The sequence below is a fragment of the Mesoplodon mirus genome, assembly GCF_964341445.2.
Source record: "Mesoplodon mirus genome assembly, chromosome: 13".
NCBI lineage: Eukaryota > Metazoa > Chordata > Mammalia > Artiodactyla > Ziphiidae > Mesoplodon > Mesoplodon mirus.
Genome location: NC_138989.1, coordinates 35,381,634 through 35,403,511, shown reverse-complemented (window position 1 = coordinate 35,403,511; position 21,878 = coordinate 35,381,634). Strand labels below are relative to the sequence as shown.

Sequence of the window (21,878 nt, the reverse complement as noted above, 5' to 3'; positions counted from 1 at the left end):
GACAGTAATTTCCACCCAGTGAAATAGTATGATTAGAACCAATTGCAATGACAATAAACTGCTCTTCAAGTTCTGTGTGTGTGTGTGTGTGTGTGCATGCGCCACATGCAAGTGTGTGTGAACACATAAAGGGGAGTGCCTCTACACACATGAGCACGAGTGTTCCCTCAATGGCTGTGGTGGCAGTGATGCCAACAAGGCTCTTCCTTCCTCTCCACTGGCCAGATGGTGATCACCGCAGTCGATGAGAACATTTTGAAAACAGGGAGGAGATGGGCCACAGTGGACCCATGTGTGACTTGTTCATGCTCTGCACACAGTTACTACATGAGTTGAAAAGTAATATACTGCATATTCTTCTGCTATTCATGTTACTCATTCTCCCTCTAACTAAGGAATCCTTAGTTTTTTTTGTGGTACATGGGCCTCTCACTGTTGTGGCCTCTCCCATTGCGGAGCACAAGCTCTGGATGCGCAGGCTCAGCAGCCATGGCTCACGGGCCCAGCCGCTCCGCGGCATGTGGGATCTTCCTGGACCGGGGCACGAACCCGCGTCCCCTGCATCGGCAGGCGGACTCTCAACCACTGCGCCACCAGGGAAGCCCTCAAATATTTTTAAAAAACACATTTTGATGAAAGAGGAACAGGTTGTTAATCATGGCCACAAACTACACCCCTCCCCCATCTTTTTAGTCTCCCATTTACACCCATGAGAAGGCAGGTATGAGACAGGACCCCTAAACCCAACTTCTTCAGTACCACCAGGCACAAGCCTGATGCTGGCTCTGCTGATGTCTGGGGAGGACAGCTAAAGTGCAGATGTTGTAACTCTATCTATAGAAACTCTGTTTACATTAAAAGCAAAGAAACAGTAAATATGACATACATAATCACCTATGTAAGTAATACACAAATTGATATACACACATAGAAGTATAGAAAAAGACCAAAAGTATATATTAATATGTATATCAAAAAGTTGTAAGAATTTGTGATTTGTCTTTTCTGAGTCTTTAAAGTTTTTTACAATAAGGACGAATTGCATTTTTAATCAGAAAAGCAATGAGTTTCTTTTTACATTTTTTTCTGAGCCATTAGAACGATTCTTCCATATGAAGAACCAAGACGCCACTGGAGTCTCTGATTTGAGTATCTGTGTTCAGGCAAGGGTGCTGGCCCCTCTGCCTTCAGTTTTTTTCATAGGTGACCAACTTCCTGATTTGCCTGAGACAGTTTTTGTTGATGACTGTTATGCTGGAAAAATTATTACTAGCATCTTCTTTCATTCTCAAAAGTATCCTAGTTTTGGATAGTATGATATAATCAGTCTATATTTTCTTCCACACTTTTCACATGTGAAATGATTTAAACCCCCTCACCCCACGTCCAGTGGTTTTCATAACAACTTATCTGCATTCTAATAGGGGTTTCCCAGCACATTCTACAATGATATGTTTAGAAACATAAAAAGTGTAAAACCTACCGGCCCTTCAAAAATTTCCTTGTCATTAAATATGTAGTTGACTTTGGCGTTGCCAGACAGCTTCTCAGCCTGCATCCAAAACCGAACCTGGCCTTTCTCCAAAATTTCAACTGCCAACTCTGATTTAACTGGGACAGCTATGAAGAGTAAAAATAAGAGTAGTAGTTATATTGGTAACCATTTGTACTGATACAGATTTTTCCAACAAATGAAAAACAATGGAAGTGATGATGCAGCACCTTGCTTCTTTCAGTGAGAGCATTGTAGGGAAAGTTTGATTTTGAGGGACAGTAGAACTGGGTTCTAATCCTGACTGTCATAGATGTCTTAACTATAAATATGAGGAAGATGAACTGACCTCCCAGGGTCCTTCAGCTAACCTCTGTGACTCTCTACTGTGGCTTTGGTTAGCTTTATTTAGGGACAATAACAAAGTATGATGAAAAGAGTCTTGAGCTGGCCCCAGTAGTTCAAGGTCAGCTACTAACAAACTGTGATGTGAGGCAGTTCACTTCGCATCTCTGGGCCTCACTTGACTCATCTGTAAATGGATGGAATTGAACTGAATGTCCTAATTGACCAGGATATTTTCCTGCTCCAACATTCTATGATTTAATTACTTCAAAATATTTTGAAAAAGAGTTCAATTTGATTTTTTTCAACAATTTAACTCACTTTGGAGGTTTTTAAAAATGTTTAAAAAAATGAATCTTAAGAAAGAATTAATTTTGATTACATATATAAGATGAACCAGCTTGTTATTTAAACCCTATCCATCCCAATGGTATACCAGTTCATTTAAGTTCTTAGATCAAGCAAAATTTTTCAGATGCAAATAAGCAAGTCATTATCAAGAAGCTATATTAAAATATAGCATGGCTTGCTTCACATAGAAAGTAAGGAACCATGTGATATCTCTGATTTACACCTGTATCGCTTAAGCCATTTGAATATGAGTGAAAATTTTAAAAAGTTGGCTGACATCTCTCAAAACCTGTTTCTAAATTTCTTGTAACTTGAAAATGTTTTCTACAAAGCCTCCTCCAAGCCAACAGATCTGTATCAGAGGTGGCTCCTGGGCATCCTTTGTGGAACAAGATGGTTGTTTCTCAAAGTTTTGTAGTCCTTTACTTCTATTAGGGGAAATCACCCTTTGCTTTCTCTCAACTATTCTTAAATATATCTCAAAATTTTAGCTATGCTACATTTTAAATTATAAGCTTTAATTATAAGCTTGGTATAAACGTATGAAATGTACATTAATGTTTTTTGTATTTATCCTAAAACTACCCTTTTCAAGCTTCAAGGGATGCCTTTCCTTTGCACTATTCCATATTCATTGTGAAACTCAGTTATAGAGTCATTCCATGCAGAGCTGAAAGGAGGCTCAGACATCATCTACTGAGGGTGTCCCCTGTGGACAGAGAAGGACCACACCTTGATCAAGGACAGTTATCTACCCCTAAAATCTTGTGTTCCTCACCTGCTAACATGGATATTATCTGCCTCACAAGGCCACCAAGAGTGAATATGGTACCAGAATACACTGAGCCACTGTGAATAATGACCGCTGCTCGAGCAAGGAGTTCTCTTTCTCCCCGATTTTACTGATGACAAAACTCAGCCTCAGGAAAGCTTAGTAACATATCTGGGTTGCAGAGCTGAGACCAGGGTTGTTCCCTCTATTCTGTGCTCTTATGGTCCTGGCCATCCACTCTGAAGAACACTAGTGGTTTTCCAGTAAGAGCAGATCAGCAACAGACCCCAGGGTGGTGAGAGCAGAGGCTAAGTTTTCTCCCTACAGGATGCTCCTGCTTGCTACAAGTTAAGTCTTGAGGGGAATAGAGAGTAGGATCTCTTCCAGAAACATGTGGAAATCTCACTCTAGGAAATCTAATACATGAGTGATGCAGTTACTAAGAAGCTCAGTGTGGCGGCGGTGGGGAGGGGACACGCTCCCACGCTCTCCTGGAAGCCTCCAGATCCCTTAATGTTCACGGTCCTCTCTGAGTAATGGGGCCATTGTCTGGGGAGCACTGGCCACCAGGATGCACACACAGAAACAGCCTATGTCCTGGTTAGTGTCAGACCACCTGGGCTTATGCCCAGGTACAAGCTGTGTACATCTGGTCTAATTACTTAACCTCTCTGTGCCTCACTTTCTTCATCTCTCAAATTAAATCACCATAGTAGTGACCTTTTTAAGGTCATTGTGGAGTTTGATGACATTCTGTTTAAGCGCCCTATAAACAGCATATAATAAATTAATATTTTGGTGACTCTTCCTTCAGTTGTTTAAACAACACCCTACAACCACCAACTGTATGTTATATTTACACCTAAGAGGACATACCAGATAGATATAATTTATGTATACGTGCTTGTGTATGTCTGTATTCATAGAGTATAATATATACAAGTGGGAATAACCAGTGTCTACAAATAAAAAGATATATTATGCAGGATGTTTTTGTTTCTGGTTTTTTTTTAGGTGAGAAGTGTACTTATTTAGGGAGATACACATTCCGTAGACAGAATGTGGTCCATCTCAAAAGGCGAGAGGCCTGCAGGATGTTGTTGATACTGAAGTATATCTCCCACCTTCCCCCCCATATACCTTGAATTTTATACACACACACACACACACACACACACATATTCAAATAAACTGCCTCTCTACACTGCAATTTAGTATCACTACTGGCAACACAAACTAGGTTATTTTCTATTTTTAGCTTTATATATTTTTATTTTTTCCTTCTGCTCAGCCCTAAATTTCCTTAGGCTCTTTTCTCTGGCAGTTAATTTGCTCCAGCAAAATATCTGTCATTTGTAGGTTTAAGGCATATGTTTAGTGGTTTTCAAAATATTTTTGAAAACAGCTTAAAACAGGAGAATTTACTGTGCCAAGGGATAAAGGAACAGCACACTCTTTATTATACTCTGTAAGAGATGAGACCAGTTAAGACCTTACAAAATCTCAAGAAAATGGCTTATGTGTCAACATATACTAAAAGGAAGTGGGTATAAATTGAGAAATTGGATATGCTGCTTTGACCCTATCATCAGATCTCTGAAAATATTCATGCAGTGACCTGGCTGATCCAACAGTGGTTGCGGAGAGAAAAGTACTGGAGCTGTGATACTTTAAACATTGCTTCAACGGGTTCACGGGAGCTACCTCCGGTTGGGAGAGCCATACCTGCACATCAGCGTTTTTACCACATTTTTGGGTTCTCTCTGTGCCGACCCAAACGCCACACCTGATCTCTAATAGCAGGATACCTGAGTCTGCTGCTGCCTCTTCTCCTAGAACCAACAGCTAAAGTGATTATGCTCACGCAGAGGAAAATATCTCAGCATAAATGACAGCAACAGCAGGCAATTACTATCGGCAAGTCCATATGATCATTGAACTTCAGGGAGGCTGGGCACCTCCAATTCAACAGTAGCACCCCAACTTCTCTCATCTCCATCCTTTAAGCTAAATGTAAATGTGTTTGGACCAGCTGTTGCCTAGACACTTTGTCAATGTTGACTGTCTGACTAACTAGATTAGATTAGTAGGTGCTGCTGTTCTGTTTCACGTTGTAGACAGTGCGAGCATTCACAGGCTCCAGCTGTGCTCCGCACGGTGACCCTCTCCTCCACTCCCCTCTTCATGGCCCTGGGAACATGAAGGGAGGACATCAGTGTGACTGGCAGACAGCTCTTCTGCAAGTGGGTTTTTCTAGGTCACTCTTCTGTTTCAATTAACATTTATATTTTCCCTGAAGAGTTCAGGATTAACCAACACCCTGTTGATTGTCTCTCACAGCCCCTCTATGTCGTGGGTGCTGTGAACAATTACAACAGCCGTTCCTGGAAAAGAAACCAGGCAATGGGGAAATTGGGATGAGGTGCCCAGGTTCACAGAGTACAGAACAAAGACAGTCCAGGCCAAACCTCTGCCTTCCATATAATTTTTAAAAGAATAACTTTTAAGACACTATTCTTGGTGTAACTTTTCCAGTTTGATGGTGAATAAGCTTACAGACGAGAAACGGTTCTCCCCTAGAATTCAGAAAGCCTGCTTTCTGCATTCACAATCCACAGGCACCCCACTGTGCTTTGTTGAATAAAGCTGGTTTTGAGAACATTCCAGCTGAGGCCAATAGTCACCAACACCCAGCCTCACCATCAAACATGCATTCCTTGGGAATGTGAGAGAGGTCAGACAACTAGTTTTAAGCAGTGTTTATTTTTTAATCACAGCTCTGCTGAGAATTTCAGGAAAGCTGTAGACCCTCGCCCTAGAAAAATGCACATCTACAAACACACAACCTTTTGCCTATAGTTTGGGGTCAGGGTATAGTTCCCTGGGTTCCTGAAACTCCTGTATTAGTGAAGAAGTTATATTTTAGGGATTGAAGAATGAAAAAAATTCCTGATTTAAAAGAATGAGTGATGCTATCACTCTGTGTTTTCAAACTCTAAGGTGTAACTTTCTGGATGCTTCACTACTTTGGCCAGTGGGTACCAATGGGCAAGAGATCCTATCAGGCCAGTGGAACTTTCTGAGTATCGTTTCAGACTTCTTTCTCTTCTGTTAGGTGTCAACTCTGGAATTTAATCTTTTATGTAGAAGGTGCTTCATTGAAGGGTTTTTAGATAGTTCATAGGGATTCCTTTTCTGATCAAGTCATCTTTACCTTATTTCCCAGGAGTTTAAAATGTTAGGTACTGTCTTTATTTAGAGGTATGGTTCTTCTATTAAATGTTAACATTAAATTGCTTAGGAAGAGATCAGTTTGCCTAAAAGACATACAAATTATTGTATCCAGGAGATATGTGTGTGTGTGTGTGTGTGTGTATAAAGTTCCAAAATATGTAGCAAAAGGTGAAGAATGTAATTGGTCAGCTGTTATACCTATGTAACCCGATAGTGCTCTATGTAACAGAGCATGGGATGTATTTTCTATGTTAGTGTTCTTTGTATCTCTGGAGAACAATGACAAAGATAAAAGCAGCCCTTCGGAAAGTGCATCTGCAGCTACCAATATATGCTCCATTATATGTTCTCAAGAGCCTCTTCTCTTGATCCTGTCAGAAGTGTGTAGTGGGATGGCTAAACTCTGTGAATGTATTGTGGACACTTACTTGGGAACTTGTGTTCTTGGCTGAGAGCAAGTAAACGTTTCAATTCTGTAGGGAGAAAAGGAGAACAATTAGAGCTTGAACTACTAAAACAAAAGTCACTTGATCCTGGAGAATCACTGAGAAGTCAAAGCAGACTCGTGAATGAACTGATTTTTCACTTACCTTCCTCATCTATCACGTAGCTTGCCGCTATTCCATCAGTGTCTGTTACATCGCAGGAGTAGATGCCCAAGTCTTCCATCCCGAGGTCTTTGAAGGTCATTTTCGTCCTTCAGAACAGAATAATTTTATAAGAAGAGAGGCCCTGTGGGGTCTGAGGACCTGCACCCTGCCCGGTCTCTAGGCATTTGCACGTCCGCTCCCTTCACGTGGAGCACTTGCTCTGTCCCCCTTGCTGACCTAAAGCCCACTCATTCTTGCTGCTTCTGGGAAGACTTTCCTGACCTCCTCCTATGGGCTGATGGTGATGGGAGGGGGAGCTGGTACAAATCTCCCATCCCCAAGCTATGATGCACATCGATGCACATCCCAAATAAAGATATTTTTAGCTTATCAACCCTTGCTGGGCAGCCTGAAATTTCTCTTCTTCACAGGGCAGAACCTCCCGATGCCTCTCTTATGTCAACCCTGCACTTCCTGTTATGGAGGTTATCACATGGCATCGGTATTGCCTAGTTCATTAACTATATACCTCCACTGAATGCCTTTTGGGACGAGATCTGTTTTGTCCACTGTTGTGTCCTCCGCCCTCCATACCTTGTCTAGCACATAATATGTGCCTAATGAATACTTGTGGAACGAATGAATGAATGGTCAGTGGTCTAGTTCGCTTTTTTTTCTAACTTTGGTGAGTCACATTGCTGGTCAGGGTCTCAGATCACCCAAACATTTATAGGTTAGTCAAGGAAAAAAAATTTATAGTTTGATTGTCTTTCCTTTGACCAAAATTATGTTTCACTTCAAGGACCTTACAGCATAGTTACAGCAGAACGTCTTTTAATTATTAATATATTCAGTATTTCCTTGCTGTTTTCCAACAAAATTACTATTTCTTTCTTTTATTTTTGAGCTATATTGGGCTTTTGTAATAGAAATAATACTTAGGAATATTTTGCTTTACCAAATATAATCCAATCTGGTTGGCACTATAAAGATATGAAGCTTGATAAATAAGGTGAAATAAAAAGAAATCTTGAGGCTGAAAGGAAGTAACAGATCGTAAAATTAATCTCCTTCACTCACTTCTATTTTACAGAAAAAGAAATCCAAGGTCCGTGTAATTAAAAGCTGCCCCAGGTCACACAGCCGGCTCCTGGTAGAGCTGGGACTAGAGCTCAGCTCTCCTGTGCTTCCCATACAGAGTTCTTTCCAGTACAGTATTGTGTCACTCACAAGTGGTGGTGAAAAAAGCAGAACAGATTATACCCAATCCATTGAATTTACCATAACTTGAATCAGCAAGTTCTTCCTTAACCCCTCCCCATAAGCACCCTCACCATTACTTAAGATTTCAAAATTCTGTAGAATAATGAGAATCATCTTTGAAGTTCACTTTTATGCCAATTAAAGCTTTTCTTACATCATAAACGATGCCAACTAAAAACTGCTGCTCGCCATCTGCTTCTACAAGGATGAAGTCATTAGCCACTTCAGTCGCTGACCTTCAACACACCCTGAAAGGAGTTCAGGAATGAGGCCCTCTGTGCTCTGGAAAAACTGGCAGAACAGGCCTTCAGATAGTTAGGTATTTCTCAGGAGAAGATTTTTTGAGCCCAGTTTCTTGTATCTTCTCATATCTAGAAAAGCACTAAAATCATTGATGGAGACATCAGCTCCTTGTGACTAGCAGCAAGCTTCTGCCAAAACATGTGCTTTGACTGCACCTTTTCCCCTTCACCAAAATCACTTCTCTACTGACTTTCCTCCTAACCTTTTCGGAGCAGTTCCTCAGAGCTGACTGATGCTGTCTCCTGGGCTATTGTCCTCATTTTGACCCAAATAAAACTTAAGTCATAACTCTCACGTTGTGCATTTTTTTTTTCAGTCGACAGTGAGATACATATGAGAAAATACTTTAAATGGACTAATGTGAAAAGTATTTTATAAGGATTGTTATTTTCTAAGGTTTATACTGGTTATCACTTTTTACATTTCCAGTTATAAAATATTTGTGATTTCATTCTCTTATTTGAAATGGAAAGCGTACTTCATCCTCCTTTCATGAAAAGGAGACCCATAGTTAGGATTGAAACAGTGCATACTTGTTGCCTTTGCTTTCAACCTCTAATCGTGGAGACTCCTCCGTGAGGACATAATCTTTGGACCAGGTGAACTCAGAACTTGGAGCCATCTGATCACATTCGAAGTTCAAGGAAATGACTCCATCATCATCCACATTTACAACAATCTCTTTGGTTCCTAGAAGATCAAAAACAAGGCACTGATAGTTCCTGGTAGAAGTCAATCACGTAATAATTCCTTACCTTGGGATCCTTTACTGTAGCCTTAAAGCAGGGCATTGAGCCTGTGCAAGCGAAACCCAACTGCTCGCTGCAACTGACAACCCTGCTACAATTTAACTTTTGTGTTGTGACAGAATTAAATGAATGTACCATGTTTCTTAGATAGTGCTAACACCATGCACAGTACTGTTTGTTCACGGCTGAAGAAAATTGGTTGATGTGACCCGTGGGATAGTTACTGGAGTATGTTGACCATAATAAGAAGGACAAGGCAGCCTTGGGAGAAAGGAAAGTTGAATGGTCCTTATCAGGGCCTAATTCATGACTTTTGCTTCAGTATTACCCATATCTAACTAGTCATCAAGAAAGGATAGATAAGAGATAAAGAAACCAAAGGGAAATTGAAGGGGAGAAAGTAGAGGTAGTAAGAACTGCCTATATTCACGTGTTCAAAGTTTGTAAATCATTTAAGAATGAAAAAAAAACTCCATGGAAACAAGTTCTGCTGATCAGGTAATCATAAATTAATCTAAAGATGCCATTCTAGATTAGAACAATAGAAACCTAGAAATGATTGTTATTGAACTTTATGGAAATGAATTTCAAGAGACTCAAATGTTTCAAGATTAGTTTTTGGATTTTAAAAGAAAACAATAAGTTAATGTTTTTTTGTTTTGTTTTGTTTTTTTGTGGTATGCGGAGCCTCTCACTGTTGTGGCCTCTCCCATTGCAGAGCACAGGCTCTGGACGTGCAGGCTCAGCGGCCATGGCTCACAGGCCCAGCCACTCCGCGGCATGTGGGATCCTCCCGGACTGGGGCACGAACCCGCGTCCCCTGCATCGGCAGGCAGACTCTCAACCACTGCACCACCAGGGAAGCCCTAAGTTAATGTTTTGAGGGATGTTTTTTAAGGGTTATAATAAATTACATCTGCATTCAATATAGCAATTCAAAGAGTGTGTATAGCATATAAAATGTTCACATCTCTGCCTAAATCCAATTTAAAAGGTAAAATGCTCTTCTCAAATTGCCATTCATTCAATTACCAGTCTACACTTAGTTTGTTTCCATACATTAGGAAAACTATATTTCATTTCAGAAAGGTATAGCTTTATTTTTTTTTAAGTATAAAAAAAACCCTTTCAGTAGATACTTCCCAAGTGATGAAAGATTTTCTCTTCTAGATTGCATCATTCAATAAAACTTGTCAGGGGAAAAACAATTGCAAGACTCCTCCCAGGTGAAGAGCAAAACAAAACGAGTGCCTAAAGAGTGATTGGTGACATTAGGATGTTGGTTCCTAAGCCTGGAAGTTGGTCTAATTTGTGTCCTTATTGATAGTAGTGTGTGCTTCAACTGTAAACCTCTAAAAAGTGATTTTTAACACATAGAAAACTTAGAGAAGACTAATTCTAGGAGATTTTTAAAAATTACTTTTTAAAAAATAAAGGGTTATTTTCACATTTGGCTATATAGATAAACAGAAATAAAGATCAATTAAAGATTTAATTTTTCCTAAGTGAAATGTCCCCCATGTATTACTTTTAAGGGTTGTGTCTACTCCATTGGAAGTCACAGACCATGTTTTATATCTATTCCCAGTAACACATGACTAATCCTTACATTAGGATTAATGTATAACATTGTTGTATAACAAATAACGAACAAGTTATTTAAGAAAAGACTGACACTTAAGAATGCTGAGGTTTAGATGGTATTATAATACACAGTTAGCATAACTGAATCACAGAGAGTATAAATGGAAAATTTTCTGAATATCTGTATTGTTATAAAGAGGAAAGGAGAAGTAATGAAGTTGACTAAACCTTTCTTGCTATTTACATAATATCTATTTTGGAGGCATGACAGATTGTTCATATTAATCATTCATTGGTTTATTTGTAATCTCTTTAAAAAGGAAGTGAATCATCCATATGCCTGCTGTTTATTATGTTGGAGGTATGACTTAAGTTTACAGCAGAAAAAAATATTGCTTAGCTTAAGAGTCTTGATTTTTATTAAAGTGAAAGATTTGACTTTTCTACAAAGGAGTCATAAAACGGAAAGCATATGAACAATATAATTAGCTTGGCTTTTCTCTCAATTACATGGATAACCTTTGTACCGTAACACTTCACTCATTTGGAATCTTGCCCAAGACCAAGAAGTAATGAAAACAAGTCTCTAAGAGCCAGTGCTGATGTGACAAAGTCCACGCACTAGTATTCTTGAACACTCACTGGTGAATTCCATAGACCGTCACTGGGAATCTCTACTTAGCTTGAGATGATTCTAACAAGCTTAGTTGGTCAGTTTCTCTCAGTAGATTGAACCCAAAAAAGAGAGGAAAGTAAGAAGCCACTATCATCAGGAAAATGACAGCAGGAGAGGAAGCAGAAAACTAAAAAGCAGGCACAAAGACATTATTTAGTAGAGGGACAAACAGCTCCTCACCCCATAAGACGTCACTATATTGTAACACTGGGCAATAAATAAGATGGATACTTATGGCTCTGAGTCATACAGAAAAAGGTAAATGAGATTAAGTATATTGCATCCAGGAAGTATGAAAGGTAGGTACTGAAATGTGTAATCTATTTTACGAGAATTTTCATCACAGAGTCTTAGAATGAAATTTTAAATAATTGATGCTCTAGCAGTAAATTCTCAGGTAAATGGAACTACTGGGTATTTAAAACAATATGTTTTTCAGGTTTCTGAATGACCAGATTTGGTCCCAAACCCATGCAACTTAGAGAATAGAAAAACCCTGCTCAGTTGCTCTCTCAATTGCCTCAGATATTAAGAGAAGGATATAGAGCTGCCTCATTGAATTATTCTGGGCAATTAATTTTTGTAAAGTACTTGGAGATCTTTTGTGACAGTATGAGATGAAACAAAAGATGTTATTTTTAAGTCCCAGGCAATATGTGTGTTTCCACTTTAACCTATGAGTTTTACATCATTACTTTGTAGCTGGGTTCTAATGTAAAAAAATGTAATAATTTATACTTTTGGAAAACAACATGGTATTTTTTGAAAGTCTTAGATCAAAATTTGTGATTTGAAATTAAGTAATTGCCTGGAGGGGCAAAATAAAAAGTAGAAATTAGATGTAAAGTCAACTAGTATCTGAGTGTGCTCATCTGTGCAGCTTTCCTTGATTAATCATATCAAATCAGGACATGGTAGACAATACCTGTAGTGGATAAAAGAGAGGCATAAACATTTCCTCAATTTATGCTCACATAATTGTGGCTATGATGGGTGCTATTTGTTGATTTATTTAAATAAAGGGAAAAAAATTAAAACTCTCTTCCATACTTCAGTTTTAAAAATCAAATACTCATTAAGATGAGTATTTGATTAATTTTCAGTTTTCAAAAAGTTGCACTGGTTGTTTATTTTATCAAGAACAGGGTTAAATTCTACAAGGGCAGGGCTATTGTCTTTCATATTTTCCATACATATTTACACATGCCAGGCCTGTGTAAATATGTATGGACTGAAAAAACAGATTCAAATGAGAAATGTCAGTTTAGAATTGCAATGTTTATTTTATTGGAACTAGTCTTATTAAAGCTTAAGCATAACACCAATATTTTGATAAACAGACAAGATTAAAAACAAACCCAACAAAGAAAACATTCTAGTCGCAGTGGGTTTCCTACTTATGCTCAGAATTTAAAGCTTGATCTCCTTCCTGACAAACAGTGATGCTGTCAACTGGCTGAAAGTGTCGCTCTGACAGTGATCATAATCACAAGATTTTGAAAAGTAAAATTTACTGAAAATAATTGGAATACTAGTTTTCTAGGCATATTTCTTACGCTCCACAAAAATTCTCTTTAGAAAATAATGTTTAGTCAAAATAACTTACTATTACAAAGAAAGAACATAGTTTCAACTGTATAAATATAAAACAAGGTTATTGTCTTAAAATGATTATGGCAACAAGTTATAGCTTGTTCCCTATTTGTCACATGAATTACAATGTTAATTCTCTCATACTCTTTCAACATGGCTTTTCAAATTCAAATTCTGTTACTTTTCAGCTTTAATTAATTGGTTAACATAGTTCTTTGAATAAAAGTGTTTTTAGAGAGTGACTCAGTAGACCAAGTATTTTATAATAATATCTATAGTGGGAAATGGAATTGAAGTTGCCTTGGAAAAAAGGTAGACTCTTCCTGCATTGTGGGTTTATATATAGAGGAAGTCATTTTTGGAAAATACATAGATTCATAGATTCCTCTTTGTGTAATAAAGAAGGTAATTATGTTAATCTGGAAAGGACATTTTTTCCACATATTAAAATCTAAGAGGAATTAATAGTGGCGTTCCTTAAATGAAGGGATCCTGGATACATCATGGGCAAAAAATTCTAGTGAGATTTTACAAAAGATACATGACACTGAAATGGATGATTCTTTTTATAAGTGCTCTAGGAAAACCAAGAGCAATGTAATGACAGCATTTCTAAGAGGCCCCAGGCTAGTCCACAACTACACCTGTGGAGATTAACCTGGTGCAGCGTCAGAGTGAAACAGGTGCAGCTACAACACCCTCAAATTTTCTTTTTAGAATGTCCCACAGCCTGAGTTTTTGCCAAGCACTGAGCTGCTGTCAATCCATGGTTGAACTCATAAATGTCTAAAGAGACACATTCACTAAATTTGACTAAAACATGAGCAGAATGGTTCTGATATTGCCGGCAGCAAGTTTGATGTTCTGCTGTCAAAGTAATGGAATCCCTATGGATATTCTCATCTAGATGAAAGGCCATCTCACTTTCCCGCAGAGTTTTCTCAAAAACAACCTTTGAATCTATTCAAGAATATGAAGAATTCGGTTAAAAGCAGAGGAGATTTGGCTATAGAAAACGAAGGAGATAATTCTGGTCTGAAAAGGAATTAAGAAGAGTTGTCTCTAGTCAGCTGCCCCAACCCTAACAAATCCTTCATGAGGACATAGAGGAATAATGGATTGCTGGAATGGCATTTTAATGGTCCCTCCAGGCTTGCCACTACCCCCAGTAAGTGAATGGGTTAAAGTACGGCCCAGGGCTAAAATGAACTTTTTGGAAATTAACTCCAGCCCACTTTTCTCTCCCTTCCAAATAATGATTTTAAAAAAAGATAAAGGGCTTCCCTGGTGGCGCAGTGGTTGTGAGTCCGCCTGCCGATGCAGCGGACACGGGTTCGTGCCCTGGTCCGGGAAGATCCCACATGCCGTAGAGCGGCTGGGCCCGTGAGCCATGGCTGCTGAGCCTGCGCGTCCAGAGCCTGTGCTCCTCAACGGGAGAGGCCCCAACGGTGAGAGGCCCGCGTACCGCAAAAAAAAAAAAAAAAAAAAAAAGATAAAATTTAAAAGTGGGAATTCATCTTCCCACACATTTCATAATCTGATGTGAGAATTTTATCATATAATTTAGTCTTTTATATCTGCGTTAATAGGTCACTTTTTTTTTTTTTTTTTTGCGGTATGCGGGCCTCTCACTGTTGTGGCCTCTCCCGTTGTGGAGCACAGGCTCTGGATGCGCAGGCCCAGCGGCCATGGCTCACGGGCCCAGCCGCTCCACGGCATATGGGATCCTCCCAGACCGGGGCACGAACCCGTATCCCCTGCATCGGCAGGCGGACTCTCAACCACTGCGCCACCAGGGAGGCCCAATAGGTCACTTTTATAAGTTTTATTCTTTGTCCTTCTCCATGGTGTGCATGAGTGTGTGTGTGTGTGTGTGTGTGTGTGTGTGTGTGTGTGGTGTTTAAAAACACTGGAGAGTGGGACAGAACAGAAGCAGACAGAAGTGAACAAATGTAATCGGCTGCGTGTAACGCTGAGGTCCCCTATGTGGAAGACAGGACCGCTGGCTGACCCACCAGCGGTCCTGGTGTTACATCAGGGCCTCCACTGGGCCTCTCCCAACTCACCCTTCACAACCAGGGCGTTCATTACGAGATACTAGGGTTAGGTTTACACGCTGTGGCTGCAAAACAGAGTCACACTCTCTTGCCAAAACATGGTAGCCATTCATTATTTTTTTCATCTATACACCAGGTACTAGGCTATCGACATATAGAGAGAAAACAAAGTTCCTATTTTGAAGGAGCCCACAATCTAATGCACAGTTCATAAACCTTGAATTTCATACTTGAATTACCCAAGGAGTTAAACAAACAAACTAAAATGAACCTATGCCCGGGCTCAGCCCTGGAGACTCTGATTTAATTGGTCTGGAGTAGTCTAGAATGGAGTCAGAATTTTCAAAAAGTTCCTGGCATGATTCTAATGCAATGTACTGTCAAGGTTGAAAACTACTTTGCTAATGGGTGAAAGAGAGCAGATAGTGAGCAAATATAAGTGAAGTTTTCTAAATTAGCCAGTTGAGCTAATCTTTAATAGTCAGTCTGTCTTCCTGCTTCAGAATCCTTCAAAGCTCCACCTCAAGGCCACTGAGCATTCTCAGCCCTACCAGGTTCTATAACCGATCAATTTTCAGAAACTGGGATTGGTTAGTAGGTTGTCAACTCAATCCCAGCTCATTATTCCTTCTGGAGCCCCTTTCTTCTAACCTGCCTTGCTCTCGGTGAGAAGTCCTAACTTCCAATAACTCAGTTCCTGCTCGGAACTCTGCCTGGGTCTGGGTTCTCCTGCCCCTCACCTCAGTTCTCCTGCCTGCTGCTGGGTCTCAGGTAAGAACACCTGCAGCCTGTTCTGCCAGTTACTTGTTGCCCTCCAGATCACCTGCCACACCTTGGCAGGTCTCTCTCTTGCCTCCCGTCTGATCTGGTTCACTTTGTCTCCACCTACAGCCCAGACCTGATACAATCAACATAGATACTGTTTGAAAAATATCAAATATCAAGACTAGAAGTGCCTCTCATGTACCAACAAATCTACTCTAAATATTTTCCAGCTTATTCTTCTTACAGGCTTGTTTAGCTACTAGATTTTTCGGTAAGGCACGGCACACTTAGTCCGTTTTGATCCTCATTACCAGCACGATCAGACTTTGCAGTAGTGGCTGAGCTACATCTGCTGGCATTTTCGTCAACTTCAAAGGGAAACCAGTCACCCTACCAACCCCAGTGGACTGGGTTAACTTTTAACTGGAATTCAAATTGCACTCGAGGTATCTTGTTAGGTGTATTTAAGGTTTGCTGTTACATGATAAGCTTTATTCTCTATCTGAAATTTTAGTAATGTGTTCCAAAAGGAGCGGTTCTTCTGAAATAGCAATCCAAGTTTCACGTTCCAAACCTTGAAACTGATAACAGATCCCACCCCCCCCAACCCCGGCCCCAAACATTTTAGCATAAAATAAATACATGGTTAAAAGTAATATATTGGTATTTAATAAAGTTAATAAATTCAGACAACCTTAGGCTACATACAAGTTTTTACAGGGATTTTTAAAGCCTTAACACCTGTTTATAGCCTATTCATCTATGCGAAATATTTTGTGAACTTCTAAGCTCTCATCATGCCGTGCTGTAAACTGTTTTTCCACTAGCTCATAAGCTCAGTGGGCGGTGACAATGTCACATTACTCTACTCGTGGTGCCCACACAGCACCTGGCATGAAGTAGGTGTTCAGGAAACACATAGTGCAGGAATGAATGTGTCTGTTGCATATGGAACCTGCCCCAGTGTCCTGGGTTTGGGGTCCTTCATGGCAATGCTTCAGGTCAAGCATCTTGACTCTGTGCCTCCCAGGATTTTTTCCTAGGCTTGAGCCAGTGGTTCCTGAGCGGGTTAATCTGTTGCTGTTTAGTCTGCAGCTGCTGTTTGTAGTTATATTCTGGGAATGGAATGGCCACAGAATGACTTTGGGTGCCTTGTTCCAGTGAACAAACCAGTGAAACAAAACTCTCCCCCAGGAGCTCACCAGCAGACTCCTTTCTGATGGTAAAGTTTCCACCGTGGTGGCTTTACTAATGTCCTGACTGGCCACCTGCCATTCCAAGGGTTATTGATGAGAAAACAGGAAATCAATTTAAGCTTTCTTTAGTCAATCAGGTTTGGGTTCCACTGCTTAAAGGGTGCTTTTAACCTATCAGTGACTAGATAGTTTATTTGTGTAATAATCTAAATGTTCTTACAAGGGCAGCCTCATAGTTGGGCTCTTCTGCATGTCTATTGGCACCCTATATATCTGCACAGTTGGCACCTGAAGGGTCTGATTTCTATAGGAATGTGTGTCCTCATGTATTCGTGTGTCACCTTTTACCTGGCATTTGGGTCCCTAGCATTCTTCTATTTTCTCATGAAGTTTTGCAAAGAGTACTTATATGAGGTATGGCACTCTGTCCAGACACACCTACCACACTTTGGTACAAGAAGGTCACTTCTGTCGTACCTGGTGCTAGAGGGTAGTTACAGGAGCAGATGAAAGCAGTTCATGAAATAATAGGATGAAAGGGGCAGGTACTTCCTCAAAGGATACATTAGATATTCTTTTCAAGCAGCATGAAGTGAGAGCAGAGTTTTCTGTGTTTACATTCTTTTCTCATCATAAAAACAAATATTACATTATATATCTGCTCTTTATTTCAGTCTGAAAATAGGAATGGATTAAAGTGAGAGTGCTTGGACTAGAATGAATAAAAACTTAAAATAACTGATTAATACTTTTTTTAATCCTCTTTCATTTCCAGTGATTTCTTTCATGTAACTTTAATGAACTGAAATTTATAACTTTGAAAAGGAGATTAAATGACAAAATAAGTATTATATAATGATCTGAAACTACTTGCACAGTGAACACTGTAAACTTTGTTCACATAACAAAGGGAAAGACTGTCTTTCCTAGTCCAATCATGGCATCTTGAAACTGGGAAGTGAGGCTGCCTCAACTCTATAGATCATTCAATTAGGACTGCTGTTAGTTTAATCCAGGGGTCAGCAAACTATGGCTTGTGGGCTAAATCTGGCCCATTGCCTTTTTTTGTATGGCCTGCAAGCTAAGAATGGTTTTTACATTTTTAAACAGCTTTTAAAAATAAAAAGAGGATTAATATTTCAAGACCTGAAACTAGTTATAATTCAAATTTCATAATGCATGTAATGTATCATATTACATAATGCATATATCAAGCACAATAAAGTTTTATTGGCACATAGCCATGCTCACTAATTTATGTATTGTCTGTGGCTGCTTTTGTGCCACAGCAGAGTTGAGGATTATTACAGGGACCGTATAACCATAGAGTTGAAAATATTTACTATCTGGCCCTTCACAGAAAAAGTTTTCTGTCCCCTGGTTTAATTTAGTAGCTACAATTATATAAATCCTACTTTTGTTTAAGGATCATGCTTGCTACCTGGGCTGTTCCAGCTTCCTCTGTGATGGGAAAATATTCTTGTGGGAATTAATGGCCATAGTATAATAGGAATAACGTCCCAGGAATGTATGTTTTAAACAGTTGGTGCAGGAAGCATAATTTGATCAAGAACTTCCCTGTTTTTAAGTATGAACCAGAGTAGCCCTGGACCACTTCAAACCTGACTCACCCCTGCCCTAAGGTCCTGTGATGGGGTAAATGATTGTCATGTCCTACGGTCATACTTATCAATCATTTGGCTAGCATACAGTGATGATTTTGAAAATGAGGAAAAGCATAGAAGTAAGGTTGAATGTTACCTTTGGTATCTTACACAGATGAGATTAACGAAAAAGTAAAAGCCCACCTGGACGGGTTTCTGCCACAACAGGCCCAGCAAGGTCAGATGGCTTCCCGACACCTGCCTGGTTTATGGCTCGGACTCGGAACACATAGCTGACACCCTCTTTGAGGCCTTGCACCTGGAAGAAGCAGGTATAGAAGTGATGGGTGCTTTGTGTCATTTGAACAGAAGTGTCCTTCCTCTGTGGTGGCAATACAATCATACAGCACAAAGGGCACAGGACTTGGGTTCTGAACTTCATTCTGTCAAAGACTGTGTGTGGCTTCAGCTAAGGCTTTCTTCTCTCTGTACCATGTGTAAGTAGACATTTCCAAGATCCCTTGAAACTCAGATGCTGTTTCTTTTTTAGATAATTTAATGGCCACCAGCATCAGAAACAGAAGACTGATACAGGTATGCTTTAAAGGAGTTAGCCACCTTATTCTTTGGTCAAAAGACAAATTACAAAGTGCTCAGAAGAGCTTATATGCTGCCCTTTTTTTCCTGGTCCTTTTGAGACATTCCATGAATAATTTCAGATAAAATTTCTGATAAGAGAGGGGAATTACAAGCACGGATCACAGATCATGGATCACTTTCTATTTGTTTAAAAGCATGTTAAAGCACTAGAACAAAAACAAACAAAAATTGTCCCTATAAATGTAATACAGCTATTTCTCACTAAACAGACAAGCAGGGACTTCCCTGGTGGCACAGTGGTTGGGAATCCGCCCGCCAATGCAGGGGGCACGGGTTTGAGCCCTGGTCTGGGAGGATCCCACATGCTGCGGAGCAACTGAGCCCGTGCTCCACAACTACTGAGCCTGCACTCTGGAGCCCACAAGCCACAACTACTGAGCCTGCATGCCACAACTACTGAAGCCCATTTGCCTAGAGCCCGTGCTCTGCAACAAGAGAAGCCACCACAATGAGAAGCCTGCGCACTGCAATGAAGAGTAGCCCCCACTCGCTGCAACTAGAGAAAGCCCACGTGCAGCAATGAAGACCCAACCCAAAAATAAACACATAAATAAATAAATTTTTTAAAAATGATAAAATCTTTAAAAAAAAAACAGACAAGCAATTAACATGATTGTGAGTTTTAGTAATTTGTGAATAGTCAAATATATTCAAATTCCAAATCCTCACTTTTTTTTTTTTTTTTTGCGGTACACGGGCCTCTCACTGTTGTGGCCTCTCCCATTGCAGAGCACAGGCTCCGGACGCGCAGGCTCAGTGGCCATGGCTTGTGGGCCCAGCCGCTCCGCGGCTTGTGGGATCTTCCCAGACCGGGGCATGAACCCATGTCCCCTGCATCAGCAGGCGGACTCTCAACCACTGTGCCACCAGGGAAGCCCCAAATCCTCACATTTTTAATTATCAAGAAGATGTTTGCTGAGGACCTATATTATATGTGTGCCACCAAGCTAGAGTTACAAGAGCATAAGAGAAGTAAAAAACATATATAATATGTTTTTATACAACAGTCCCACTTCATAATTTTTTGTGACTTTCTTTGGGTTCAACACAGTCTCATTAGTATTACAAATACTGTCAATATTTTACAAAAATGATCTTTTCCTTTTTAGAACATGTGACTTTTAAAAGCTATATTGTATTTTAAGAAGTTTACTACACACAAAGGGCACAATTTTTTCCCATAGTGTTGTGATGGAGATTAACAGCCAAAATGGGATTTAAATCAAACAAAGCTAGAATATACTTATTCAACTAAGCGAAGTGTTTGTGACCATGTATTTAGATGAGCTTTGTATTAAATTGTTGGGGTTTTAATCTAATTATTTAATTGTACTGTGTTTATGGTAACAGAATGTCACTACTTATATAGTGATAACTTTCACTGGAGCTAATGGATTTTTGAAATGAATTTTAATCCATAAATGAAATTAGGCACAGGCTAAATGCATAAGAGTTTGATGTATTTAACGTAAGGTAGATAGATAGTGGGAAGCAGCCGCATAGCACAGGGAGATCAGCTCGGTGCTTTGTGACCGCCTGGAGGGGTGGGATAGGGAGGGTGGGAGGGAGGGAGACGCAAGAGGGAAGGGATATGGGAACAGATGTATATGTATGACTGATTCACTTTGTTATAAAGCAGAAACTAATAAAAAAAAAGAGTTTGATGTATTTAAATTCTATACTTAGAAATAATGCCAGGCAACTGTGGATCTACAGAAAGGAGCAGAAACATTTCCTTGTTGTGATAAAAATAGACCAGTTGCCAGGTACCTGCCACATCTGCACCTGCCATTTAGGTAATATGTGGCTGTGAGTCAGATTTCTGCCAACACAGCACAGGAAGTGAATCCACATCCTAGTGTCTAGTCACTGAGGTGACAGGCACACCCCTCCACTCTTCTATCACCGCAGGGGCAATGACTGCTGGCTTAAAGCACTAGAGATGCATTATCTATATCCCCCACCCCCTCCAATTATTCAGTCCCTCTCACCACATTGTCTCAGCAGATTGTAATTACCAGTCAAGAAGGAAGCATGAGCTCTGTTGGTTAAACCTTTTGGTGGATAGTAATGCATCTTACACTCTCTCTAGGAGCCCCTAGACACTCAGTGCTAACGTGAATGGGGGTGCTTCTGGCAGAAACCGGTTAGGCCATTATGTTCCAGTGCCATGGTGCTAAAATCTCCTGTTCCTGGAGCTATATGTCCTTTCCTCACTTAAATTTGACAGATTAAACTTTTTAACATGCACATTTTTTCTCCATTTCAGGGCAAACTTTTCTGAATACGAAACACCTGGAAAAGTGACTCCACATCAAAATGGGTATGGGGACTATAGGACATCTCTACTTTTCTTCTTTATGCCTTTACTGCTTGAATTTGTCATCATAAGCATGCATCTGTTTTATAATCAGAAAAATCAGTAATTCTATTTTTGCTTTAAAAATTGTGGCCAAACTCTAAAGTCATTTCCTTACAGAAAGTTCGTCTCCCAGTTTGTGAGGGGCACTCAACCTCAGTCTCTCTCTTTCCCTTAAATTTGCCTTTCTTCTTCTTTTTTAAAAAAATGAGCGATATTAACCATTCTTTGATGTGTTTAAACTCCATTATTTTCTCTTCCTACTCATTTTTCCTGGGCTCTTGG

At 39.9% G+C, this 21,878-nt stretch overlaps 1 protein-coding gene across 1 annotated transcript in view; it reads right to left on the bottom strand.

The window, feature by feature from the left end:
- The window catches only part of MYOM1 (myomesin 1), a 141,926-nt gene that overhangs the window by 20,616 nt on the left and 99,432 nt on the right, over positions 1–21,878 (bottom strand). The window contains exons 22-26 of the mRNA XM_082640742.1: positions 18,779–18,893; positions 8,884–9,040; positions 6,785–6,891; positions 6,623–6,667; positions 1,484–1,620 (exon numbers count right to left, since the gene is read on the bottom strand). Of these exons, the coding sequence (XP_082496868.1) occupies positions 1,484–1,620; positions 6,623–6,667; positions 6,785–6,891; positions 8,884–9,040; positions 18,779–18,893 (561 nt within the window). The remainder of the gene's footprint in view (positions 1–1,483; positions 1,621–6,622; positions 6,668–6,784; positions 6,892–8,883; positions 9,041–18,778; positions 18,894–21,878) is intronic.